General features: G+C 37.6%; 1 protein-coding gene across 7 annotated transcripts in view; it reads left to right on the top strand.

The window, feature by feature from the left end:
* GPD2 (glycerol-3-phosphate dehydrogenase 2) overlaps positions 1 to 26257 on the top strand; it is a 106200-nt gene that overhangs the window by 3068 nt on the left and 76875 nt on the right. For all 7 annotated transcript variants that reach the window (XR_015740778.1, XM_087920188.1, XM_026697205.2 and 4 more), the window contains exons 2-3: positions 15169 to 15276; positions 25648 to 25819. Coding sequence is in view for 6 of the 7 variants with exons in the window: in XM_087920188.1 (XP_087776314.1) it covers positions 15178 to 15276; positions 25648 to 25819 (271 nt within the window). In the remaining variant the exon portion in view is untranslated. The remainder of the gene's footprint in view (positions 1 to 15168; positions 15277 to 25647; positions 25820 to 26257) is intronic.

Here is a 26257-nt window from a genome sequence, read left to right as displayed (position 1 = left end):
CTTCCCTTGCTGGAAAGGTGAAGTTGCTTCCCAGGTGGAATTATGGGCTGCTGATGGAAGAGTTGCTGTATTTACTGTCACCATGGTAATCAATAACTGAGGTCAGTAATGCAAAGGAATTGTATTACCATGGTCAAACAAGCTTACTTCCTGGGCCAGCTCCAATAGGATATTCTAGGGGAGGCAAGTTATGGGATTGACAACTCACCTGTAATTACCTGAAGACGAAATGCCAAGTGCTGAATTCTCGGTGGCCCCTGTTGTGGTGAGCAAGCAGTAACACTTAAGTATGTATAAAGGCAGAGGTAGGGAGTAGGCCTCCTTTGTGGTTAGACCAGACAGCTGGAGAATCCATGGTTGAGACCTCAACCCTGAGGCTTTGATAATGTACAGATATGCTGCTCTTTGAAAATAGAATCAAGTGATCAATTAGTGAAGAGCAACTTTTAAACATCTTACTTTGTAGGAATTCAAAGCATTTGAGAACTAGTTATTTTAATGAGAGCTAGTTTCGTGTAGTAGTTAAGGCACCAGGATAGAAAATGGGAGACCGTGAATTTTAGTTCTACCTAAGGCTTATAGCCAGCTGGGTGATCTTGAGCCAGTTACTCTTGCTGTGCCCTAGGAAGGAGGCAATAGAAATCATTTCCAAGATACATTGCCAAGAAAGCTGCAGGGACTTGTCCAAACAGTCACCAGGACTTAATACTGACTCAAAGGCTAACAACAAGGTTATTTTTACAAAGAAGTTCAAAATCATACTTACAGTCTTTTGGAAGCCACGTGAAGCAGGAGAGTAGGAGAATATTCACTTTCCACGCGTTCAGAATGACAAGTGACCAGATACTTGTGCAACTCAAAGTTAGCACTAACAAACATGGCTGCTATATCGCTGCTTATTTCAATGTTTGATTCGTAATGAATGACTTATAATTCTTATTATCCAGAATGAAAGAAAAGGCATGTCCACGACAGCGTTTCATAACAGTAAATATTTTCAAATGTTTAGAACTAAATCTACCCATATACTTGTATAGAATCATGTCTTATGATATTCCTTAAGCAGAAAGTTTAAAGTTAGATCAGACATATTAATTACCTAGCAGCTGCCTCCTTGTGCCCTTTCCCTCTTTAAACCTTCCCTTTGGCCTGTTGAGTTTTTTTTTTTTTTTTTTCACACACCCCTGTTCCTTAGGGAACTGACAGAATAATATGAGATCGTTATTTGCTAACGCTTGGATTGTGAAATATTGCACTGTTCATTGTTTTCTGTCAGTCTTAGTGCAGTTCTTCTTGGGAGGGTTGAGAAAACCAACTGTAAATATTCTGCAGTAATACAACATAACTGAATAATGATAATTAGGATCCTGAATAATGATAATTAGGATCTATGGTTTTGTAGTATTATTCTATGAGTCATTTGCTGTGAATGATCAGTACCAATAACACTAGGATATTTGTGTTTCTGTGGATATCTGTGAGCAGATTGCTTCTGCATTTAATATCTGTTACCAATATTTTTGCTTCAGGAGAATCCATACTTTTCTATGGTATCTATCTTGTTAGATTTTCTTTAAGTTCCGCTGGCTTTTTTATTCAGTACCATATCTGAGAGAGAGGAGAGAGAGAGAGAGAGAGAGAGAGATGCTCAAAAGCAAGTATAGTGATGCAGTTGGATATTACATTTGGGGACAGCTACCATATAAAAACTTGTCCATTCTTACTATATTCTTGAATGACTTTCCATCATAGCATTTTCAATAATATTTTAACAGTGGTATAAGAGGTTGTGATTAGATAAACTTGTATTCCCTTTGCATTCTTGATGCTCAGTTCTTTTATTTTTGCTATATCTACAGTATTTGTGCAAAAGGCTTTGGTGGTGGAGTCTCAGCCTCTGCTCTCCAGCTTCTCATTTTTGCCTCTCCATGTGACTTCATAATTCCCAAATTTACATGTAGCAGAGAAGGTTATTTTTATTTATATGGTTGGTTTGTCTCATAATGTCAAGCCATAAGGTACTTAGTGTTTTGGTCTTAATATGACTGAGTGAAATCAGGAATGATAGTTAATAAACTTTGATTTATAGCTTGGCATGTTATACAAAAACAGCTTATAGTTTGTTCAATTTAACCATGACGAAGCAAGCCATGCTTACTCCAACTTGACACTTATGTAGAAGTTTTAAAAGCTTAGTAGTAGAAGCTTAACTGCTCTAGAGATCTAGAGAAGATGTAGAGTTGACTGCTATACATTCCGTAGATCAGGGGTAGGGAAACTTGGCTCTTTTATCACTTATGGACTTCAGCTCTCAGAATTCCTGAGTGAGCCATAAAAGTTTCCCCATCCCTGGCCTACTGGTTTTTCAGTTGTGGGGGAAATCAATTTTTGACTTGAATGGGTCTGTTATATACAAATGTAGCCCTAGATCTAAACTTCTGAATAACTATGGGTCGATTAGTGGGATTAGAAGGTACCAAAATCTTCATCATAAAAAAGGTGAACAAGTTTGGGATAAAACAGTTCTATAGCTTGTTTTATTTATTTGGAAGTAAGCCCTAACAGATTTTGGCAGGCTTATTTTGAAGGATAAGCATATACTGATTTATAGCCTATCTTGCAGTATTTAACATGAAACTCAATAGGACGTATAATAATATATCCTTTGCTATATTGATGTTTTGTTATATATTGATATATAACCTTTTAATTATAAAAATAATACTTGCTGGAATCATTGTGGATATAAATCCCTGGTATATCTTTATCCAGGGTAGAGTAAGAAATGTAATGCTTTCACACTTTCTATTTTAGGGTGCAGTGAAACCAGAGAATTGCTTACCAGTTCACTGTTGTGCTTATGCTAGTGCTGTGATCATCTGATAAGAGCTAACCCTATAAATGAAATGTCAGATCTCTGGATGCTTTGCATTTGACCACATGGCTTAAGTTTGTATGGGACACTTACGAGAAGCAATACCTAGAAGATGAAACTGTAGTATTTTAAAATGGGATGTAGACATCAAAGGAAAGATGGAAGTAGCCATTCAATACTGCTGTGATTCTCAGCATCCTACACCAATAATTGTCACAACTGAGGCTGCTGGTGATACAGTTAAACAATATCTAGACATTTGCGGATTATTATAGATTCATATTCTTTATTATTTAAAGCTGTCAATTTATTATCAGAAACAATCTATATATAATCTACATACGTATAGAGGCTCATGGTTTGGGGGCAACATCTGTTTATTAGTGCAGTGATTTTGGTATCAATAGTAATCAATAACCAGATAAATGCTTAACGGATAATTGTTTATAGCTTAAAAGCATGCATATGTGTCACGACAACGAATGGTTAAAGCAGGATTAATGTAAAATTTCACTCCCATTTCCTTATTCTTTGATCAGAACCAATACTACATCAAGCTCTTTTTTAAATGAAAGTTAAAAAGGAACTTGCCCAGAAATGGTACTTAACGTATGGTATACTTGACTGGGGTGTGTGTGTGTGTGTGAGAGAGAGAGAGAGAGAGAGAGACAGAGACAGAGAGAGAGAGAGACAGAGAGATTATTATTAGAAGTGCAAAGTCATTGATTTCTTCCTTTATGAGTTTCAGAATTTTTATTTCATTGAATTTTGTTTTTAGAATTGAACTCTTGATAGAATAACGTTTCTAGGTCTTTGCAATATTTTGTCCTTTGCAAGGTGCTACTTCTGTTGTAAGCAGAAGCTTTTGTGTGTGTTCAGAGATGCAATGAATATCTAATTAGTGCAGTTGTGTTAAAAATACTTGATTTTGGATACCATGCTTAATTGTATACAGCTGTATCAGATGTCTTAAAATATTAAGAAAATTTTGCCTCCCCTTCCCAATACTCATAGTATAGAATCTTAAATGAAAACGTTTAGATGGCTGTGATGATTAAAACACTGGCTTGGTTTCACATTTTATTAGAAAAAAATATGGACTGCTTATATGATAGAAAATAGCTCTAGGTGGCTAACAATCATTTAGCAAAAGTTACTGAATAAGTCCTGTTTGGCTGGTTCACATACTGTGCTGAGTCAAATTGGGATGTTAGATACACCCAACACACTATGTACACAATAACTAAAAGAGCTACAGTGTCCTGATTTATCCATCATGATAAGTTCAAATCAAACCACTGTATTAAAGACTATAGACAAAGTTTTAGGATTGATAAGTTATCTATAACTTACTGTTAATAGCCTGTCCAACTCTTTTTACAAAATATTATTTTAATGCCACTCAGTATAACTGCCGATTTTAATATTGCTAAAATTTGGGGTTGAGCCCAAGGAGTCTTATGTGCTTACTATCCACCTCCCACTGAATAACTTTTAGTGCCTGAAAAATCTATGAATGGCACTGCATTGGTTTATTTTTGTATTAAATTTATATTCCACTTTTTAAAAAGGAACTTGGAGTCCCAGTCTAAAAAAAAGTACTTTATGCTGCTGAGTAAAGCAGGACTGCTCTTACTACAGGTAGTCCTCTACTTATGACCACAATTAAGCCCAAAATTTATGTTGCAAAGTGAGACATTTTTAAATGAATTTTATCCCATTTATGACTTTTTTGCCACAGTTGTTAAGTGAATCATTTTAAGGTAGAAATGTTGTTAAGTTCATCTGGCTTTGCTCGACTGAAGGTTGCAAAAGGTGATCATATGGCCATGGGGATGCTACAATGGTCATAAGTGAAAAATTGTCATAAGTCACTTTTTCAGTGCTGTTGTAACTTAGAACTGTCATTAAATGAACTATTCTAAGTCGAGGATTAACTGTACTCGAAAATGTATGTGGATTAAGGAGGAACTGTTTATATTTTACTGCATGCAAGAACTAGAAGACTTTTTATTGTTTCAATATTGCAGTGCAGGTAGTCCTCAACTTACGACCACAATTGAACCCAAGTAAGACAGTTGTTAAGTGACTTATGCCTTATTTTATGACCTTAATTGCCACAGTTGTTAAGTGAATCACTGTAATTGTTAAGTTAGTAACAGAGTTAAGTGAATCTGGTTTCACCAACTACAACAGTTAACTTCATTCTGCCAAAAACACAAAACAGGAAAGAAGTTACCACAATGTGCTTACATTTGATCCAGTGATTAAATGACCAGTGAAGTGCCACTGAACAGTCAGCTTTGGAGAGTCACAGATAGAATAAAAGAATAGAATATTCTTGATTGGCTAAATGTGATTGGATGCTCAAGGAATTTGTTTCTGGTGCATAAGCTGCCAGTGTACAGAAAAGCAACAAAATAATAAATCATATAGGATACAACCAACAAAGTGATAGTCTTAAGATATTAACAGGAGTAGGTAATAGGAAAGATGAGAAGGATATTCGTAATACAGCCCTACTACATGGTTAGTTATTCTTAGGCCAGGAGTGTCAAACTCAATTTCACTGAGAGCCATATCAGGGCTATGGTTGACTTCGGGGGTGGGTGGAGAGTGGGCGTGGCTGACTGGGCATGGCCAGATACCTGGGTGTGTCCAGCTTGACACCACTCCCCAAACTGCTGGCATGTTTCCTCTTTGCACTGGGTAGGCTGGGCCGAAGCAATGTGGGCCAGCCCTTTACATTTTCCAGGATGGCCCCATGGGCCGGATCTGACCACATCATGGGCTGGATGCAGCCCACGGGCCTTGAGTTTGACACCCCTGCCTTAGGTAGAAAACTGCTGTTGGAATTAGGTGTTAGCGGAGTGATGGCATGGGGGAGGGGGAAGCTGTCTTTGTGTCTAGTTGTTTTGTCATGCAATGCCCTATAGTGGTATTCTGAGGGGGGGAAGTTGAAACCATTTATGACCAGGATGAGAGGGGTCTGTAGATATTTTCTCAGCCCACTTTTTGGCTCATGCAGTATACAAATTTGTACAGATTTATACAAAGCTAACTTAAATCTGGAGGAATTGGTTCACTTTAAAGAAAACTAGCTTTCTCCAAGCACCCTCAGATTATTACATTTCCTGAGGCTTTTGCAGGTTGGAGAGGGATGAGGGGAGCTATACTGACATTCAGTACGATAGCCACTAACCGTTCATCTTATGTCTTCCCATTATTCCTATGTGTTCATTTCTGCTTTTCTCTCTCTCCAAGAACAGTACCTCAGAAAACCTGGGTGAGAGAACCATGGTAAAGAACAACGTTCAGTGCTGTATTAGAACAAAAGAAAATAAAAGAAACTAACAACCCCCAATTCATAATGAAACAATCTGTGATACACTATGTAAAGTTAGGACCACTATTTTGCAATTAAATATTCTACCTATCATAATTCGTTAAGCGTCGCTTGTATCTCATGAAGGAGGAAGAAAAATCTTTTAAAAATCTCAGTCTGTTCCTTTTTTTTTTTTTTAGAGTCAGATGTCAAGCTGCTTCTCTCCCTGGTGTCTAAACACAATTTCATTTTAATTAAAAAGCGGGAAAGCCAATTGCTTGCCTCGTGCCCTTGGTTGATGGAAAGATAGAAGACAACTTGGGCTCTTTGTGAATAATTGAGCTTCCAGAAAACATCATGCAACATTGACTTGGAGGAGGGAAAAAAAGAATTTCTGCACATATTTTTAACCATTGGCTCTAGTGATTATCGCACTATTTTCTCCCCATAACCTCAGATGTATTTCTTCTTTTTTTTTTTTTAAACAAAAGCATTTTGGACAATCTCGGACAGCATGCACCATTTTTTCATTTTTGAGAAAGGAAGTTTAAAATAATAGTGGTCATTGCTTTTCTTGTTGTTAGAACCACAGAGAAGCTAGGCTGGGTTTGTATATTGTGGCATGTGATCATTTATTCAAGTGGAGTTTGTTAAATACACCACAATGGTTTGAGCTTACGCAAAAGAATAAGCTCAAATCAAGGAGAGTTAGAAACTAGTCTTTGCACCATTTTCTAAAAAAATAGCTTAATGTTGTCTGAGGGATGATTGATTTCTGTAGTTGAGTGCGTTTGCATTGTATATATACTAGGATTGTAGTTCTAACTTCTCTGATACTGGGAATGATTTTATTTATGTGGCACATTAGGTAGTGTTAAGCATGATTAAGACATTCTTCCTGTGAACAATTTTCATCAGTATCCCAGCAACATTTTCAGTGGCTGGTTGAGAAGCACTTCCTGAGTTTTTCGACCCAATTTGGATCAAAGGCACTGCATGTAGCCAGGGAAAGCTAATTCTTCTCCCAACCTCTTTATTTTCAAAAACACATACCTGCAGGGGGTAATAAATAAAGTGGAATTAATTATTAGTCTGAATTTGATTTGGATAATGACATCTTTTCAAAAAATGAAGTCCGGATAGTTTAAGTATTACAAGAAGCAAAAGCATAATAAGGCTTTGCATTTTGTGTAAACACAATTGGTTTTGAAATGTGGTCCAGTTAGCTATTAATGTAAGATTTCATTGTGCATTTGTGTGAATGTTTCACAGCCACAGTATTTTAAAACAGTATGTGTTAAAATGTATTCATAATTGTGGATAAATAACGTTACAGTGCCTGCTGTTTCTAAGTAGATGCTTGTTTATTGTATAGATCTAGTGCAGAATATCAAAATCTTGTTATTATTAATAGCAATTTTTATTTATTAATCTTATTTATCTTTTAATCACTAATAAAGAACTCTAATTTTAAAATTACACCTAGAATCTTAATACTGTTGTTGAATATTATGATTGGGATATAATTCACAGTATCTTTGTATTTTTAAAGTACTATGTTTATTTTACTACAGTTATGGCTTTTATTAGTAAAGAAGTCTAAATTTTGAGTTCTATCTATAGCTCATGAATAGAATAGTAAGTGATAAGAGAATCACAATCCAGCATTTGGTTTATGCTGTTGGTTAATAGTAACAACAAATGCAGTCTAGCTCTCTATAAATACTCCCTGTTTCTGTAACATTTACTGTATAAGCTGTTGTCATGTTCTGGCTAGTTATCCTAATGTACCAAAGATTATGTTAAGTGCTTATATGAACCTTTGATTTTGGGAACAATGCAGTATGATGCATCCAGGTTTTTTTTTTTTTTGCACATACAAATATATTAGATATACCAGGCAGCAGTCCCTACAATTTTTGACAGTTGGCTTGCCTGGCTAGGCATGATAGGAATTGTAGTTCAGAAACACTAAAGAACCCTTAATCCAAGAATTAAGAGGTTCATCTGCATATTCCTTCTGTATCCTGGGAAGACAGTAGAAAGATCTGCTAATGGCAAAGGAATTGGACTTCATCTCACCAGCTCAAGCCAACAGCACACATGCCTCTGATGGCACACGAAACTTAACAAATGCGCTTGCATTTATTCTTTGGGTTGTTTTTTTTTTTTTGCTCCAGCTAATATAGGAGAGATCATGGCCAGAGATGGAATTCTGGTGCTCAACTGCAACATATGTGTGCAAGATCTGCCTTTTTTCCCTGGAGGCAAAACTGATTTCATTTGTATAAAATGTGTGTGGAAATTTTGAAAGCAGAGATTGGAGAACCGGAGGTCAGAGTGTTACGCCTATATCTCTAGTTCCTCAAGATGAAGACTTCCTAAACAGTAGTGTGGATACCATTACTCAACACGAACAGGAGAAAAATGTAAAGTTTACCACTTTGCCCAAGTGTGGGAATAAAGAAGCAGGCAACAGGTTGCAATCAGAAGCAAAATGATTACAAAGCAGACTATTGTCCTAGATCTTGGCGACCTCTAGCCTCAGAGGAAGCATCCACAGACATGATTGATGCAAAAAGCTCTCATAGTTAAACTTGTCACCTGATCCAAGTGGAAGTGATCTATCTATCACTAAGAAGAAAAAAAACACAGTGATTATAAGTAGGACATTTGTGAGAGGTACAGTAGTTTCCATTTATTATTCATATTGTTCATCCTCACATATATACCAAGTCTGAGATATGGTAGGAGGACTGATAAAACTTGTTGGATCTACTGATCAGAGACTTGTCCCACTAATCTTGCAGGCATAAATGACTTCCAGTAGATAATAGAGTTACCACATGGCGTTGGGAAAGGGGGTGATGGATTTGGGGACCTAGGTGGAGAAATACACTTCCCATTAAAGGCAAAACAAAGGAGAAACATTAAGTGAACTCCTAGGCTCAGTGTTAGTGCAATCAAGAGGCTTAAGGTTCAAAGGAAGGAAAAAAACTGATTTGCATTATGGTATTTTACTAAGGAGGGAAAGTATATTTCTGGATGATGCCTAGTTAACCGCCTCATAAGGGCTTTAAACTAGAATGCAAAGGAATGGGACCAATGAATGGTAAAGTAGTGGAGAAGCAAAACAAATTGCTAGATAGAATCAAATGAGATGATGGCAAAGAGAGATTGTTGGACTTTCTGGATGTAGAAAGTTCAACCCAATTTCTTAAACATCCGTGCACTAATGCACGAAGTATGGTTGACAGATACCTTGTTTGTCTCTGCTCCAATGCTTTGCCCATTAGTGCAGAGGATTTAAGTTCGATGTCATTAGGCACTGAAAATGGTGGGATGAATCTACCAGTGTCACATTGGGCTTGATGGCTACAGTTGGTTTTAGAGGAACAGACAACACAAAAAAGAAGGTGGAGCACCATTCTGTGTATTAATGATCTTCCACGGGGCTGATGGTAATAATATGATTGTTGAAAAGCTCAAGATAAAAGGGCAAGCTAGTAGAAGGGACATTTTGCTAGGAACATGCTTTAGATCACCAAAACAGTCCAAAGAAATGGATGAAGGTTTATTAAAGCAGATTGACCAAAACTTCAAAAGAAGTCATTTAAGTGGCTGTGATGGGAGATTTTAGCAATCCGTTTTGCATTCTGCCAAATACAAAATGTCATATAGATTCTTAACTAGTGTTGGTGATAATTTTCTCTCTTAAAAAGTTGAGCTGGCCATTGGTTGATCTACCTTGGATATGGTCCTAATTGGCAGGCAGGAACTGAATACATTGAATTGATGAGAAGTGTATGGTGATCACACGTGCTTTTGATTTTAGCAAAAAAAAAATTGTTCAAAATTACAAGTTTTGTAGCAAGGTTGATTTTATAAATGAAAAGAAATAGGATGGAACATGTCATGGGAAGAAAATCTGAAATGCAAAAAATACCACCACTGTCTGGGTTTCTTTTAAAATAAATTAAGGATACAGTCGTCTCAAACAAGGAAAGGCGGTAGGAGGTACAGTATCTAAAGGAGCCAATGTGTTTGAATAGGCAGTTTGTGAGAGAAGGGCGCTTCTTTAGAAGGAAGAACTAAAAACTCAAGCAATTGTGCAAAGCTTTGGCTCAGAAATTCAGGAAGTACACAAAGGCAAAGGTGGAAAATTAGCTAAACTTGGCAAGAGAGATGAAATCCAATAAGAAGGCTTTTCTGAAATACATTCATAGCAAAAAAAGGCAAAAGAAGTGTGTTCTCCAAGTGAATTCTTAATGGTGTGTGTGTGTGTGGGGAGGGAAAAGGCAAATTTTGCTTCAGTCTTTATATCTAAAAAAGTTATTTTACTAGCATATATTGGGAAGGAACAGGGTGCAGGATGGTAGGGATGAAATAAAGAAGCATTTGGCTAATTTGAACACCTTCAAGGTCCTAGGATGAAACATACCCAAGAATACTGCTGAGGAACTATTGTCTGATAGGTGGCAAGATACCAAATGACTGAGGAAGAAAAAAAATGTATTTCCCCTCTTCAAGAGAAACAGGATCCCAGTAATTATTGAACAGTGAACTGGACATTAATCTCTGGAGGGATGATGGAACAAGCAGCCCGTTGGTAAGCTTGAAGATTGCGGTGATTGCCAAGAGTCACCACAGCTTTGTCAAAAACAGGTAATCCCAGACAAATCTCATCTTCTTTGACAAAATGCCCTAATAGACAGCTGAAAGAACTTGGGATATTCAGTATGGAGAAAAGAAGAAACAAGAACCAAAAATAATGGGCATAAATTGCAACGACCTAGAAGTTCATTTAAATATAGCAAAAACCCCTACTGGAAAATCTGTATGACAGTGGACCAACCTATCCTGTTGCTGCACTTGCCCTCTGGAATGATGTGTCCTGACCCTCTGTTCCGCACCCCACCCCCTTCCCCAAGATCCATGTAGCTTGTATAAGAAATTTTTATGGCTGTTTTTTTCAGCCGTATTGACAAGCTTGATTGTAGAAAGCCCTTCCTTGGAGTTGGTTTATGGTTTATTGATGGATTGTGTCTGTGATTAATTGATGAAACTATGTGGTCAGTAGGAGCTTGATGACACATAAGTGTGTGTCTGTGTGTGAGTGAGTGTGTGTTTAAAAGTTGTAGGCTGCCCAGAAATGTTAATGAATTGGGTGGCTTCAGGTTTAATAAAATAAAGATCTGCCTATGGAGGTTGTGGATTCAGTTCTCCATTTATTGAGGACTTCTTTAAAAGAAGACTAAGGAAACTTCATTTCTGAATTCACCACATAAGTTTTTTTAAAAAAAAATATTTTGGGGTCTCTTGCTTGTTTTTACCACATGTTTTAAATTCTGTTTATACACAGTCTTAAAAATAAACCAGTAAATGAGTAGTTTTCCTGTACGTTGCTGAACTAGATGATCCTTCCAGTTCTACCATTCTGTTATCTGTTAAGTGTCTATACAGTGTCTTTATCAGTTTCAAACTAGTATAGCTGGGCACCTGCATTTAATCCCGTCTTAGTAGAGCAGAGCATTCTGTTCCATCTGATCTGTTGTGGTCTGAATTGTAGATCAGATTGAGAAATGGAAAAATCATAAGGAGAAGATCATGGCAAATGAAGTCTATATTCATGAAGTCATCAGGAGTTGATCATGTCTTTTCTGTTGTCTTCGCTTAAATTCTGTTTTCAGTGGGGGTTACGCTCTGGGAAATTAGTATGTGCTTCCAGGCATAGGCCTATTAGATTGATCAAATTGCAATACTTCAAAATATTTTTGATGTTTTAAACTGATGCAAGCAGCCATTTTTGGAATGGCTGAGATTTTAAAAATGTTTAGAATAGAATAGAATAGAATAACAGAATAGAATAGAATAGAATAACAGAGTCGGAAGGTACCTTGGAGGTCTTCCACCCCCCTGCTTAGGCAGGATACCCTTACACCACTTCAGACAAATGGTTGTCCAATCTCTTATTAAAAACTTTCAGTGTTGGGGCATTCATAACTTCTGGAGTCAAGTTGTTCCACTGATTAATTGTTCTAACTGTCAAGAAATTCCTCCTTAGTTCTGAGTTGCTTCTCTCCTTGATTAGTTTCCACCCGTTCGCTCTTTTAGCATAAGAATTTATAAAAACCAGGTGATAGGCGTCATTTTAGAAGCATTATCTCCTCTCTTCCTTCATACTAGATCCTGAAAAGATTGTACTGCAATAACTTTATGTAATCTTATTTTAGGAAGGATATTTTAAAATTTCTGTGGTTCTTCGTAAAGACCTTTAATGCTTTTCCATAAAACTTACCGAAGAGGTTGTGTAATCACGACAGTTTCCTCAAAGGAAGAATAACTGCTGAAAAACAATGGCTTACCAGGGTGTAGCTGCTGATGGTTGGATTTGATAAGCATGCGTTCCATAGTCAATATTTTCTAAATGGCAGGCCTGCTCTTGTATCTCAACACATAGCCTGCTCTACCTATTTGGAAAATAGCATTTGCATAAGCCTTCTTGAAATCAATATATGACTAGCACCTATCTGATAGACTGAAAAAATCAGTTCAAATGATTTTTGTAAAAGGGTGTTTATGCTCTCTTTTTTCTGCCATCAGATTTTTATAGAAGAAAAAAAGAAAAGGCACTCTTGAGTGGAGCTTGATACCAAGTGACCTCATGGGCATGTCTATGTCATTTTCCTGGCAATAATACAGATGTGGTTTGCTATTGTTTTCTTCCAGGAGAGATTTTCAGTTTCAGAGGCTGTTTCCTACTATTTTCCCACCAAAATGGCCTTCCAAAAATTCCTAAATAGATTTTTTTTGCGCATGAATAGGACTGGGGCCGTAAGGTAAAATATAATGTGCAATGCATTGAGAAGATGCTATAGCTGAATGCCATGCAGAAGATTCCTGGAAAAATCCAATTAAAAAAGTCAGGGAGAAGGTAATTTGAAAAGTCTTTAGGACAGCTACCGCAACTGAGACTAGCAGTGATAGGACTGGGCTAGTTCGATTTTCATCAACCTCATGCCCCTTGAGATGTATTGGGATAATTTTTGGAATTTTTTTAGAGGCCCATGCAAGCCAAGGAATGTTGAAGTTCCAATACATTTGGAAGCTTATCAGATTGGGGAGAGCTGAGGTAGATGGACAAGTAGTCTGACCTGCTTGACAACTGCTTTTTATAATCAGAGTTTGTTGAAATGATGCAGCCGCCTTCAGCTTGGTATTCATCACTGTATCATTATGAAAACAGAAATAATGATTCCTTCCGTCCCATTAAGAGAAATAAGAAAGTGCCAATAATGTAAAACTTTCCATCTGTATTTGAATAATAGCAAGATATTTGAATTACAAATAATTTAAAGGCAGTGAACATACCCAACATACCTTTTCCTATTTTTCCCCACAACAACCACCCTGTGAGGTGAGTTGGACTAAGAGAGAGTGACTGGCCTCCCCAGGGTCAACCAGCTGGCTTTCATGGCTAAGGCAAGACCTGAATATACAGGTAGTCCTTGACTTACGACAGTTCATTTAATGACTGTTCAAAGTTACAGCATCACTGAAAAAAGTGACTTAATGGCCATTTTTCACACTTATGACCATTGCAGTATCCCCATAGTCATGACACTGACTCACATTTATGATGGTTGCGGCATCCTGAGTCATATGACCCCTTTTGCAACCTTCTGACAAGCAAAAATCAAGGGGGAAGACAGATTCAGTTAACAACCATGTTACTAACTTAACAGTGCAGTGAATCACTTAAGAATTGTAGCAAGAAAGGTCATAAAATGGGGCAAAACTCACTTAACAAATATCTCACTTAGCAACATAAATTTGGGGCTCAGTTGTGGTCATAAGTCGAGAACTACCTGCAATGGGCAAAGTTGCATAATATCACTGCTGCTACCGTGCTAAGCTTAGAAGATTAGGATGAGAAAATAAGGTCTTTTTAGAGCAGGGGTGTCAAACTCAAGGCCCGTGGGCCGGATCCAGCCTGTGGGGTGTTTAGATCTGGCCCATGGGGCCACCCTGAAAACAGTGAAGGACCGGCCCAAGGTGCTTCTGCCAGTGAAAATGGAGCTTGGGAGGGCAGAGGGCTTCAGGAGGCTGTAGTGGCTGAAAACGGGCAATGAGCTGGCGACACCCACCCTGGCCCCCTGATGCAGCCTTCAGTGAAATTGAGTTTGACATCCCTGGCATTTCCTGGCATTAGGGCATTTCCTGCAGCACCCAGTTTACCTCGGGCTTTAGGGTTAGGTAATATTATACATAGGGAATTATATCTTTGACTTTGTATGGATAGATGTAGGACGTTCCCACAACTACTCTTTGAGGAAGGAAGAGAATACCTACAAGCTTGCTGCTGGGTGACATACGTGGGTGCAGTAATAGGATATGCCTCATTTGCTGAGACAAAGACTCCCAATTATTTTCTGTGAATTGGGGCATACATGTTCTTTTGGTATTCCCAGATCTAAAAAGCAGAGCCAAAGCCCTTATATCTCATCAGCATCTTCAGGCACGTTCTTATAAGAGCAGTACAATCTGAGGGTTTTTTTTTTTTTGAATTAATGATATTGAATTGCTGTGGATACCCTTACGGCTAAAATACAACAATGCTAATACCATAAGTAAACGGGCTGTGATGGGAGTTATTATTTTTGAGACTCGGGCTTTCGACTATTTGTGTTTTTGCACTGCAATAATACTGTGATTGCCGGTGTTTGAGCTAGTCTTTACTCATAATCAAACAGTTCTTCAAAGGACTCTGGGATGGAATCGTATTTCTTTTTAGTCAGCAAAGCTAAATATTCTATCCAAAGTTCCTTACCTAATGTGGCTGTCCCTTCATGAACCTTTTAAACTCACTCTCATACGCATCACGCAGACTCCTTCAAGTTTCTTATTTCAAGTTTAGAGGAACGTTCTCTAATCTGGCAAACTTTTCCATTTTTTTTTCTTGTTTTAGAACTAAATCATGGCTTTTCGGAAGGTGGTGAAAGGAACTATCCTCATAGGAGGAGGGGCCGTTGCAACCGTCTTTGCCCTCTCACAACTTTCTCAATATAGAAAAAAAGTAAGTAGATTGGTTTAATACTTGTAAATTTCATGCAAATATGTTGTTTCTATATTGCATTAATACTATAATGATGGACTGGTGGTATATTAGGTTATGCAGATTTGAAGAGTTTTCAACCAAGAATACTGGCTGTATATTATTTTATAGTTGCAGCAGTGAAAAGTTCCTTCTTTTCTAAATTTCAAAGTCAGGTTTTGTACCATTTCATATCATGCTCTTTGTGGTAATTAGATTATAAAGTATATAGTACAAGCAGCATATCAAATGTAATTTAAAAGTTTTAATGTGGTTGAAATCCTCCACCAATAATTAATAATCATGGAGGCTAATTTTGTATTTGTATAATAAAATGAAATCGAATTGTTTCATTGGCAAAATAAAATTAATACAAAGCTCCCTTTGAATATTTAACAGTTTGCCTCTTGTCAACCTAGCAGTTCAAAAGCATGCAAATGCAAGTAGATATATAGGTACCACTTTCGTGGGAAGGTAACAGTGTTCCATGCGCCTTGGTGTATAGTCATCCTGGTCACATGACCATGGAAGCGTCTTTGGACAATGCTGGCTTCCTCGGCTAGGAAACGGAGATGAGCATTTCCCCATAGAATCAGACATGACTGGGCGGGGAAAATCTCTGCCATTTTTTAGTGGGGCTTTGCAGTCCCATCCAACAGTTCAAGGATATGTGTGTACACCGTGACTATAATTAATAATTGTTTGTATGACCCATATTGGATGAAAAAAAAGGAAGTTAACAGCTTCTTGTTCGCTTTAGTTTATTATTCAGATTAGAGAGTGAAATTTAAGGAATAGATCATTTTAAAAAAACTATTGGTAGATGTAGCTGTATTTGGCATTTTAACCGAATATGATGAGAATATCATTGACCAGTTTAAGCACAGAGAGACAATTTGGTATAGGAGTTAAGGTACCATTCTAGAAACCTGGAGATTATAAAAACAGGTGTGTGGCCCTGTGTCATTCATTCTCTTAGCCCTTGGAAAAAGACAATAGCAAACCACTTGTGAATTCTTGCTAAAAAATACTGCAGGGACGACTTCCAGTTTGAGCTTCTTTGGCGATGGACCGAAATCTGTGATCGAGCACGGTTTCAATTTGTGTTCGCCACCAGAGCGCCCCAATCCGTCTGGATTTGGGGCTAAGCCATCCCTTAGAGGTGGTGAAGAGGGAGGAGACCGCCGGCAAGGTCGAGGAGAGCCGCATCTCTCCTCCTCAGCTGGCCATTACTCCCTTTTCTGAAGGCGGTTGTAGCAGTGGTCAGAAATGGCCACCTCAAAGAACTCAACTGGAAAAGAATGTGCAGGGGGAAGATAAGAAGAGAAAGTTTTGGTTGACCGGGTTGAACTGAAAAAGCAACAACGTAAGGTACCCTGGAATATATAAAAAATAACATTATTCCCAAAGAAGATTTTGAAGCAGCGAAGGAGAGAGGGAAGGGAAAGGATTTGGCTTTTTTTTTCTCTTCCCTTCCTTATACTGGGCTAAGAGATTTAAGTAAGATATTGACAAAAATCCACTTTGACATCAATAGGCATTTAAGCTGAAAATAAAATGTCAAAGGGATAATAAAGACTTTTGGATACTCAAAAACCTTTAAAAGAAGGAAAGGAGAGAAAAGGAAAGAATAAAAGGGTGGGATCTGGAAAAATGGAGGAGACTGCCTGGAACTAAAAGGAACTTACAGTGAAACTTTAACAAGATTCCTAAAAGATATATTCTAACTGAAACTTTGTAACAAAATAATACAACCCCCAGGAAGAGAAAGTGGAAAAAAGAAGCAAGAAGAAACAGCTTTGGATTATTTGGATTACTTGATGATTTTTGGATTTTTGGCTATTGGACTTAAATGACTAAAATCAATCGGGTGGTTGTTTAAAAGTGTTTAAAATGGCATCACTTTTGGAAGAACTGATAATGGAACTTAAAAAACAGAAAGAAGATGCACAAGAAGGAAGAGGTTCTTTTGGCTTCGTATTTCAATTTTTAGAAATGGAGATCTGGAACTATAATAATCAACAAGAAATGCGGGACAAAGAAGAAGCCATCTTTAATGATCAAGTAATTTTATGTGGAGGAAAAAAAAAGGAAAGGGGAGGAAAGAGAGTGAAAAGTTTAAGATTTGAAAAAACAACCAAAAAAAAAGAATAGTTTGAAAAATAATTACAATATTAGGAAGCAACAGAAGAGACGATTACAGAAGAGAGAATTAGAAATAGAGAGACAAGGGGGCAAAAAGGGGAGGGAGAAGAAGAGTGGGAAGAAGGAAAGGAAAAGAAGTTATAAAGGATAGAAACAAGATATAGAGAAACAGGGAAAATGTATAAGGATTGAAAGTATAAACCTATTTAGAGATAATGGGTGAAAATGTAATTGAAAAAGGGATTCTGCAAAGGTACATAAGAGTATTGTTACATTAGAAATAGAAATAATTTTAGTAAATATGAAACAATGTATGATTAAAATGATGGATAAAATACTTATTGTAATGCAATGTTTGTTAATAACTAAATGAAATAAAGAAAATAAGAGAATGAAATTAGGAAAGGATGGGAACATTTTAATTATTATTAATGATTTATAAAAATATAAGTGAAGAGAAATATGGAAAAAAAAAGAATTAATTATGGAAAGTTTATAAGTGTTCCCAAGGAAGTATAATGTTCAATTGAAAATAAATGTTAAAGACGTTAAGATTGTAACTAATATTAATGATAGAATTGAATTGGAATGGAATGAGTGTTTTATTTACTATATATATATATATACACATACACATACACATATATACACATATACATATACATATATATCAATAAAACAATAAAACACAGACGAACACAATACAGAAGCCTGATGATGGCAGATGAGATTCTGCGGAAACGTTGCTACAACTTTAAAAGCACAACTATAATGACTTGGGAAAATTCCTGAACAAAGCTGAATAACATACATGTAAGTACCTGCGAAAACTTGAGAACACACACACACACACACACAAACAAACAAACAAATAAATAAATAACATAGTGTGTATTTTAAGAATGTACCAAGCACAATTCGATTGGAAGTTATGTACTATATTGAATTGAATGTTATAATTCTAAAGGCATAAATTGAAGTTTAAATAAGAGTTGAATGGATAAAATTAAAAGATATAAAGGTGTCATACTCCAGTTAGTAACTATAGGGGAAAATTTGTTTAATGAGAAAAGATAATATGAAATTGAAGTAGGACAGACAAAAGTATAAATATAATGATTAGAAAGACATTGAAACTTAGAAAAAGATATATAATTTAATTTAGATATGAGATAATTAAAATAAAGTTGAGAAAACCAAGGGAGGGGAAAAATTATGGAGAAAATATTAAAATAGTAATAAGACATGGAATAGAACACAAAGATAAATATGAAATTGAGTTTGTGTCTGTATGGAGAAATGATAACCCGGGATCATGCTATTCTCAAAAAAAGATGTTTTATTTGTATTATGTTTTTGTGAAAACCCAAATAAAATTTATATTAAAAAAATAATACTTCAGGGACTTATATCCAGGCAGTTTGTCAGGAGTCAGTTCTGGCTTGAAGGTGTGCATGAGAGTGCGTGCACACATACAGAAGCTTAAGCATAGGGAATGCTGTGAAGATACTAATTTTTTCCTAAAATTGAATATAAGAGGAATTTGATACAGCCCGTAATATTTGTCTTAAGAATCTTAATATATAGTTGAAAAATACGACTAAAGGCTGGAAAAGGAGCATAGTAGTATACAATAGTAACAACTCTCCCCCTGTATTTCAGATTTCAAATCTGATACTATTGAGTTTCCTAATAATTATTCACTGTTAACAGGAAAAGTATTCTGTGAAGCCATGGAGTATCTTGAGAAAGTAAAAATGGCAAGAGAATAAGTGAAATTCTGTGTTTTTCTTTTATTCTGACTTTTCCACCATTTGTGTAGTGTTGTTTCTCTTGTAGCTGTTGTCTGCCCATACCCAACAGGTGATACCAAGTGGAAGGATTTTTGCTCAAGAAGATGTCTTGTATGTCCTGTTGACATACCTAATTGTGGGGCAGAACTACCTTTATTATTATGCCTGTCAGTCATGTAGAGGAATGTGGTAAATGTAGCAGGAGAGAAGGAGGCCCAAGGAGGCTTTAATTGGCTCTATTATTTTTTTAAGCAAGCCTTTTCAACACTCACCTGTGCAAAGAGAAGCCATAAGCCAATTAACATTTGGGCCAATTGTATATTCCGTCTTCTAGAAACATCTAATTTACTGTACAACTAGTAAGCTTTCAGCAGCAAGCTGTTCCATCTGCATTTTTCGGAGGTCATTGGTTAGCCTTTGCCAAAGCAGCCTTGAAGACAGGAAAACGAAGTTTCTAAAACTTGTGTTATATTTTTAAGTGAAAAACTTTGGATCAGAGCCTTATGCTGGTGCTTTAAGCAAAGGCTTAAAAACAGAGAGAGGATTTACAAAACAGAACAGAAAATAACAGAGTTGGAAGGCCTTCTGGTCCAACCCCCCCTCAGGAAACCCTATACCATTTCATACAAATGGTGGTCCAATCTCTTCTCAAAAACTTCAGTGTTGGAACATTCACAGCTTCTGGAGGCAAGGTGTTCCACTTATTAATTGTTCTGAGTCTCAGGAAATTTCTCCTTAGTTCTAGGTTGCTTCTCTCCTTGATCAATTTCAGTCCATTGCTTCTTGCCCTGCCTTCAGGTGCTTTGGAAAATAGCTTGACTCCTTCTTTGAAGCAATCCCTGAGAAACTGCTATCATGTCACTGCTATCATGTCACCCCTAGTCTTTCTTTTCATTAAACTAGACATACCCAATTCCAGCAACCGTTCTTTATATAGATAGCTTTATATCTTTATTATGTTTTATCCTCAAGTCCCCTAATCATCTTTGTTGCTGCACTCCTTCGAGAGTTTAATATCATTTTTACATCGTGGTGACCAAAACTGGATGCACTATGCCAGGTGTGGTCTTACCAAGACATTTTAAAGTGGTATTAATACTTCATGTGATCTTGATTCTATGCCTCTGTTAATGCAGCCTAGAATTGTGTTGGCTTTTTTGACAGCTGCAGCACACTGCTGGCTTCTACTGAAGTAGCTCATATTTAGGCATTTAACAAACTTGTTTAAGTGATCTTTGTTCACATTTGTTTGCTTAATCCTTGACTTTCACATAATAAAAAGAGTAATCTGAAAGAGACTTCCAGTAGCATTTGTTTAAATGGGCATAGGAAAGTAGATCTTGTCAGATTTTCAATTCCATTTTCAAGTGAACATGAGTTTTTGTTCTTTCTAAAATATTTTTACTCTTAGATTATTTTTAATATTGACCTTCATAATTGCTTTCATATGCTGAAATTCAGCATAGAGATTGATCTAAAAAAGTAATGTAAACATTGCGTGTTTGCTTCACTGCTGTGTTTATAACAGCAACAACACTCAGACAATAATAGAAGTTTGAGGGTGTGGACTTGACCCACTTAGCATATATGCCTGTGCTTTCTTGGGCTGACTTCTGAATAAGCATGTGATTGCCTAGTTAAGAATTTATTTTACTTTTTTCAGAGTTAGTTTCAAAGTAGAATATGTATTTACAGTGAATCATAGAGACTAATAATCTATAGAAATATATTGGATACATATAACTCATGTTTTACTTTTGCATACATCTTCTCGCAATAAAATGTGTTCTGTGATCATGCACGTGATGAAACACTGAATTTTACAAACTGTAAATTTGTGCAGGATATATCTTTGTAGCTATAAAATAGCAAGCTTGTTTTAATTAAGACAGCAAAAGCACATTTTCAGAATGTTTATTCAGAACCTAACGCAATACAATTATATGAAGACCCGGAAAACTAAAAAAATATTTTTACATCTCTAATATTAGTTTGCACACTCACACAATAGCTAGTGCTAATTGTTGCTATTATGCAGTCTCATTCATTCTTTTGTAGGCTGTTAGTTTTTTATATGTAATAATTTCAATTGTTTTTTTGTAAAAAAAAAATCGCAGCAAGATCTTAGTCATTATACTTTTTATTTCTTTTTTCTTCCTAGATTTTTCCTGTAAATTCAGGGCGTGCTTTTTTTTATCCATTGGTTTCGACAAGAATTGACTAACCGACTGGTAGGCTGAGAGTGACTCGCCTAATGTCAACCAGTTGGCTTTTAGGCATAATGCAGATCTAAAATTTACAATCTCCTGATTTCTAACCTGGTGCTTAAACCACTGGACTTGACTGGTTTTCCTTTGTCAATATACTTACAAGTGTAGAATAGTGCAGATGTGGTAAAAAATAAAACTTCTTATATGGTTGCACATCTTTCAAAAATGACTTGGAAGATAGGTTCTGATGTATATAAGCACCATAGTCTTTAAAACAGCTATGTCTCATGCAGAGGCTTGAAAAAAGATGTGGTTGATTTAAGGAGATGCTGCACTTATATTATACATGTTGAAGTTTCTCTTCTGAAACCTTTTCAAAGCATGTGAGTCGTATACCATACTCTAAGGCAAGAGTGTCAAACTCAAGGCCCGTGGCCCACATCCAGCCTGCGGGGTGCTTAAATCTCACCCATCGGGCCAGCCTGGAAATATGAAAGGACTGTCCTGCAGTGCCTCTGCTGGCCAAAACAGGCTGTGTGGAGGCCAAATGCACCCCCTGCGGCCTGTTTTTGGCCTCCAGCAGCACTCTGCTGGTCAGAAAAGTCTTTGGCCAGCAGAGTGTTGCAGGAAGCCATGGAGGCCGAAAACGAGGTGCGGGGGGGAGGGGGCTGCATGAGGCCCCTCTGCGCCCTGTTTTGGCCAGCAAAGTGCAGCAGGAGGTGTCTGGCCCAGTCATGTCCTTCTTGCTCTCATCATGAGGAGATATAGCAGCTATATCAGCATTTCCCACAGTGCAATATATTTGGAGATGCAGTTTGGCAGAAGAATTAAGATAAGTCCATAGTCCCTCCAAAGGTTTTCTTAGTACTAACACTTAGCTGTGCTATTATTGTAAAGATGCTGCAATTAGAGTGGAATCTCCTATAGAAGAAGGCAAAAATGGACTGGCTTCATATATTCAACAAATGCTTAGGATAATTTGGTTCTGGTATATGAACCAAATTAATTATGGTTTATTCTGTGAGTTGTGTTTTTAAAAAAATCAAAGAGTCATTTTTCTTTGAATGAATTTTCCATTTCAGTTGGGGTATCAGAACTTGAGGAATTTCCTCTCTCCTTTATAATAGCGATCTAATTCCTCAGTAGAATGCAGTGGGAGTCAATTCCATTCTATGCAGTGAGATTTACTCCCAAGAAAGTATTATTTCTACAGTTAAGGTTCTGTGACTTATTTTCTTCTACAAGTGAATGTTGTTCTTCATATGGTATTATAGGAAAACAGTATCAGAAGGATCAGTTGGCTTGGTAATCTGGATCTTTTAATGTTCCAGAAATGTGTTTTACCACCTGTTCCCAATATTTTTTAATAACCTCTATGCTTGATATTATATTCAGTATACAGGATTAAAAAAACAGATTGGACTATTTCAAAATCATATACATCTGTGACTTGGCAAATAGTTAGCAAAATTTAATCAGCAAATAGTCAGCAAAGGTACAATACCTTTTCATAATACGTTTTTCTGTTTTCCACCATTTTGGAAGAATGTGGAAAATATATTCCAAATTAAATTATAGCATTCTTAATAAAAGATGAAAGGATAAGGTAAAAAACATGATCTAGGGCAGTGGTTCCCAAAGTGGGTGGTACCGCCCCCTGGGGGGCAGTGGGATGCCTTAGGGGGGCACTGAGAGGCAAGGGTGCTGGCAGGGGGGCGCTAAGAGGTGGCTGGAGGGAAGCGGCAGGGCACAATTCAGGGGTGAGAAATAATCTCGCCGCTGCGTTCGAGGCAAGGCCCCGCAGGATCATCCCATTGCCTTGCATGCTCTGGTGCAAGGAGCTCCACCCCAAACGCAGTGTTGGGTGGCGGGGCGTTGCCCCAAATGCAGCGTTGGGAATAGGAGAGCAAAGCCACAGTGGCTTTGCTCTCCTTTTCAAACTTTCCACCGCCGTGTTCGGGGCGGCGGGGCATCACCCCGAACGCAGCGTTGGGAAAGGAGAGAAAAAACAGAGTGGCTTTGCTCTCCTTTTCAAACATCCCGCCGCCTTGTTCACCCCATTGAGCCCCTTGCACCGGAGGCATCTGCCCAAGCAAGTCCGAATGGAGCAGTGCACAAAGTCAGTGGGGTGAGCCTGAGAGAGGGAAAGAGAGAGAAGGAAAAAGAGAGAAGGAAGAAGAGAAAGAGAAAAGGGAAGAAAGAAAAGGGGACAAAGGGGGGATGGAAGGAAGGGACAGAAAGAAAAAGAAATGAAGAAGGAGGGAGGGAGGGAGGGAGGAGAAAGATAATATCTATTCTAGTCCAATCACCTGCTCCAGCAGGGTTAGAAGGGAGTGTGTGTGTGTGTGTGTGTGTGTTCTCCTTGTAATTAACCAGTACATTTTGGTTTTGCCTTCTTCAGAATTGGCACTGTAATACATTGGGGAAAAGTGATTTTTTAGGGTGGAGATCTGGTCCAATGGATCCTGTTTAAAGCCTCAACAAAATGTGAGAGCTTCCTGATAGTCTTGGCCATGTTTCGTCCACAAAACCTTTAATTAATAGAAGCCAAAGATGTTTCAATGTGCTGGTAAATATACTGGCAAAGATGTTTCAATGTGGAAAAGGGCCTCTAAACTAGGCCACATTTCAATCTGATGCATCAGGTCTCCACCTCTCTCTCTCTCTCCCTCTCTCTCTCTCTCTCTCTCTCTGTGTCCCCCTCCCCCTCTCCCTCCCCCTCTCCCTCTCTCCCCTCCATCCCTCCATGCCCCCCTTTCTTTGTCCCTTTTTCTTTCTTTCCCTTTTCTCTTTCTCTCTTTCTTCTCTCTTTCTTTTCTCTCTCTCTCTTTCCCTCTCCCAGGCTCACCCCATTGATTTGGTGCACCGCTCCGCTCGGACTTGCTTGGGCAGGTCCCTCCAGTGCAGTGGGCTCAGTGGGGTGGGCCTGTGGGGTCGGCACCTAGAACGCGGCAGTGCCGGCACGTTTGAAAAGTAGAGCAAAGCCAGAGGTCGGTAATTTTTGCTGCAAAGAATCACAAAAGCTTCTGGGTTGTGCACAAGAAGGGACACACATGTCAATGCAATTCAGCAACATAAAATAAAGAAATACAAATAAAACAAATCAACAAGAATCGGCAAAGCATCTCTGATTAGATTTTATTCACTACTAGAATCTAATCAGAGATGCTTTGCCGATTCTAGTCCAATGACCTGCTCCAGCAGGGTTGGAAGGGAGTGTGTGTGTGTATGTGTGTGCATGGCTGTCAAAACTCCAAAAACAGGCCAAGTAGCTCTGGGGAGGCCAGTCATAAATTAGAACACTTGCTAAACAACTGGCCATTAAGTGAGGACCACTTGTATTTGGTTTGCCAGTCATCTGGCCATGCCCATCCAGTCACATGACCAGCAAGCCACGCCACCAGTCACATGACCAGCAAGCCACACCCACCCAATCAGGTTACCAGCAAACCACACCCTCAAATTAGGCCACGCCTGCAGAAATTTGAATCCCGCCCCGGGTGGCAGACATTGAGGATGAGTTTGTAGCACCAAGGGGGCGGTGGACTGAAAAAGTTTGGGAACCACTGCTCTAGGGTTTCTAGACTAATAACTCTTTGGAGTTCAGGGCCCTTCTCTATCAAAGGGGGAAAAAGTAGAAAGAAAACACGATCGCCATTACTTTAAGGCTATGCCCTTCACTTAAAAATATAGAAATAGCACACATAGCTTTTTTAGTTTGTTATCTGCCAGATTAGTGAAATAAATGGGGCTCATGGTTGTAAAAATTGTGTGTTTTTATGGAGTGCTGACGGTATTGTTTTTTTTAATATAGATTTATGTTTGATAACAAAACAATTCTATAAACATCATATCATACTGTAGTGATGGTATTAGTCATAGTGATTTTTCAGTTAATAACTAGAGTTATAACTTCTATTGATTTGTATTTAAAGGCACTTTCATTAAAAAGTCTTTTGTGTGGTTTTAGGAAAAATAATGGGCATACTGGGATACTCAATAATGATGATGATAATAGTACTTAATATTGTAATAATATTTGGGGATTATTTTATTTCTATACTATTCTGACGTGAATCTTTTGTGTTGTTATTAATGATTAGTAAGCAAGGATTTGGGGAAAATAGTGCTGCTCTTTATAAATCAATAATAAAATTACGCCCAATTTCCTCCCTCGCTCCCTTCTTGACAATTTATTTTTTCAGGGTCATCTTGCAACTGTGGAAGCTTCAGAATGCAAACTTGTACCAATACTAAACTCCCTTCCGACTAGAGAGAATCATTTCCAAGCTCTGAGAGAAACTTCAGAATTTGATGTTCTTATCATAGGGGGCGGTGCCACAGGAAGCGGTTGTGCCTTAGACGCTGTTACAAGAGGTAAGTGATTCCCATCACTATAGAAGTCACTTTTGTTGTGTCTAGGCATTCATATGTCCCAGAGTTAGGAATATGCCTTTACATTAAAAGTAGATTCATTCTAGCTAAATTAGTTGCTTTTCCTTTCGCTTTTTTTCTACTTTTATTTTTATTGTATTTTTTCACATTTATTTCAGTTTGGTTTGTATCATTTACTGAATCTTTTAAATTATATTTACAGGTTTAGGGGCTTTTCATTTGTAATACAGTGTTTTAAAAAAAGATTAACAGGGTTGGGATTTAATTGCTGCAGTTCTTTTATTACATAAGGCCATAAGAGCGTTCTCCCTCTCCTCTCCCCCCGTCTCCTTTGTCATTCAATCCATGTGATGCCTGTGATAGGCCTGAGGCATTTTAAAACGATGTCTTGGATCATGATACAGATAAGTTGCTAACATC

This window comes from Pseudonaja textilis, chromosome 1, assembly GCF_049901715.1.
Source record: "Pseudonaja textilis isolate UNSWEBS1 chromosome 1, rPseTex1.2, whole genome shotgun sequence".
In the NCBI taxonomy this organism is placed as follows: domain Eukaryota; kingdom Metazoa; phylum Chordata; class Lepidosauria; order Squamata; family Elapidae; genus Pseudonaja; species Pseudonaja textilis.
This window is presented reverse-complemented; position numbering and strand designations above follow the sequence as displayed.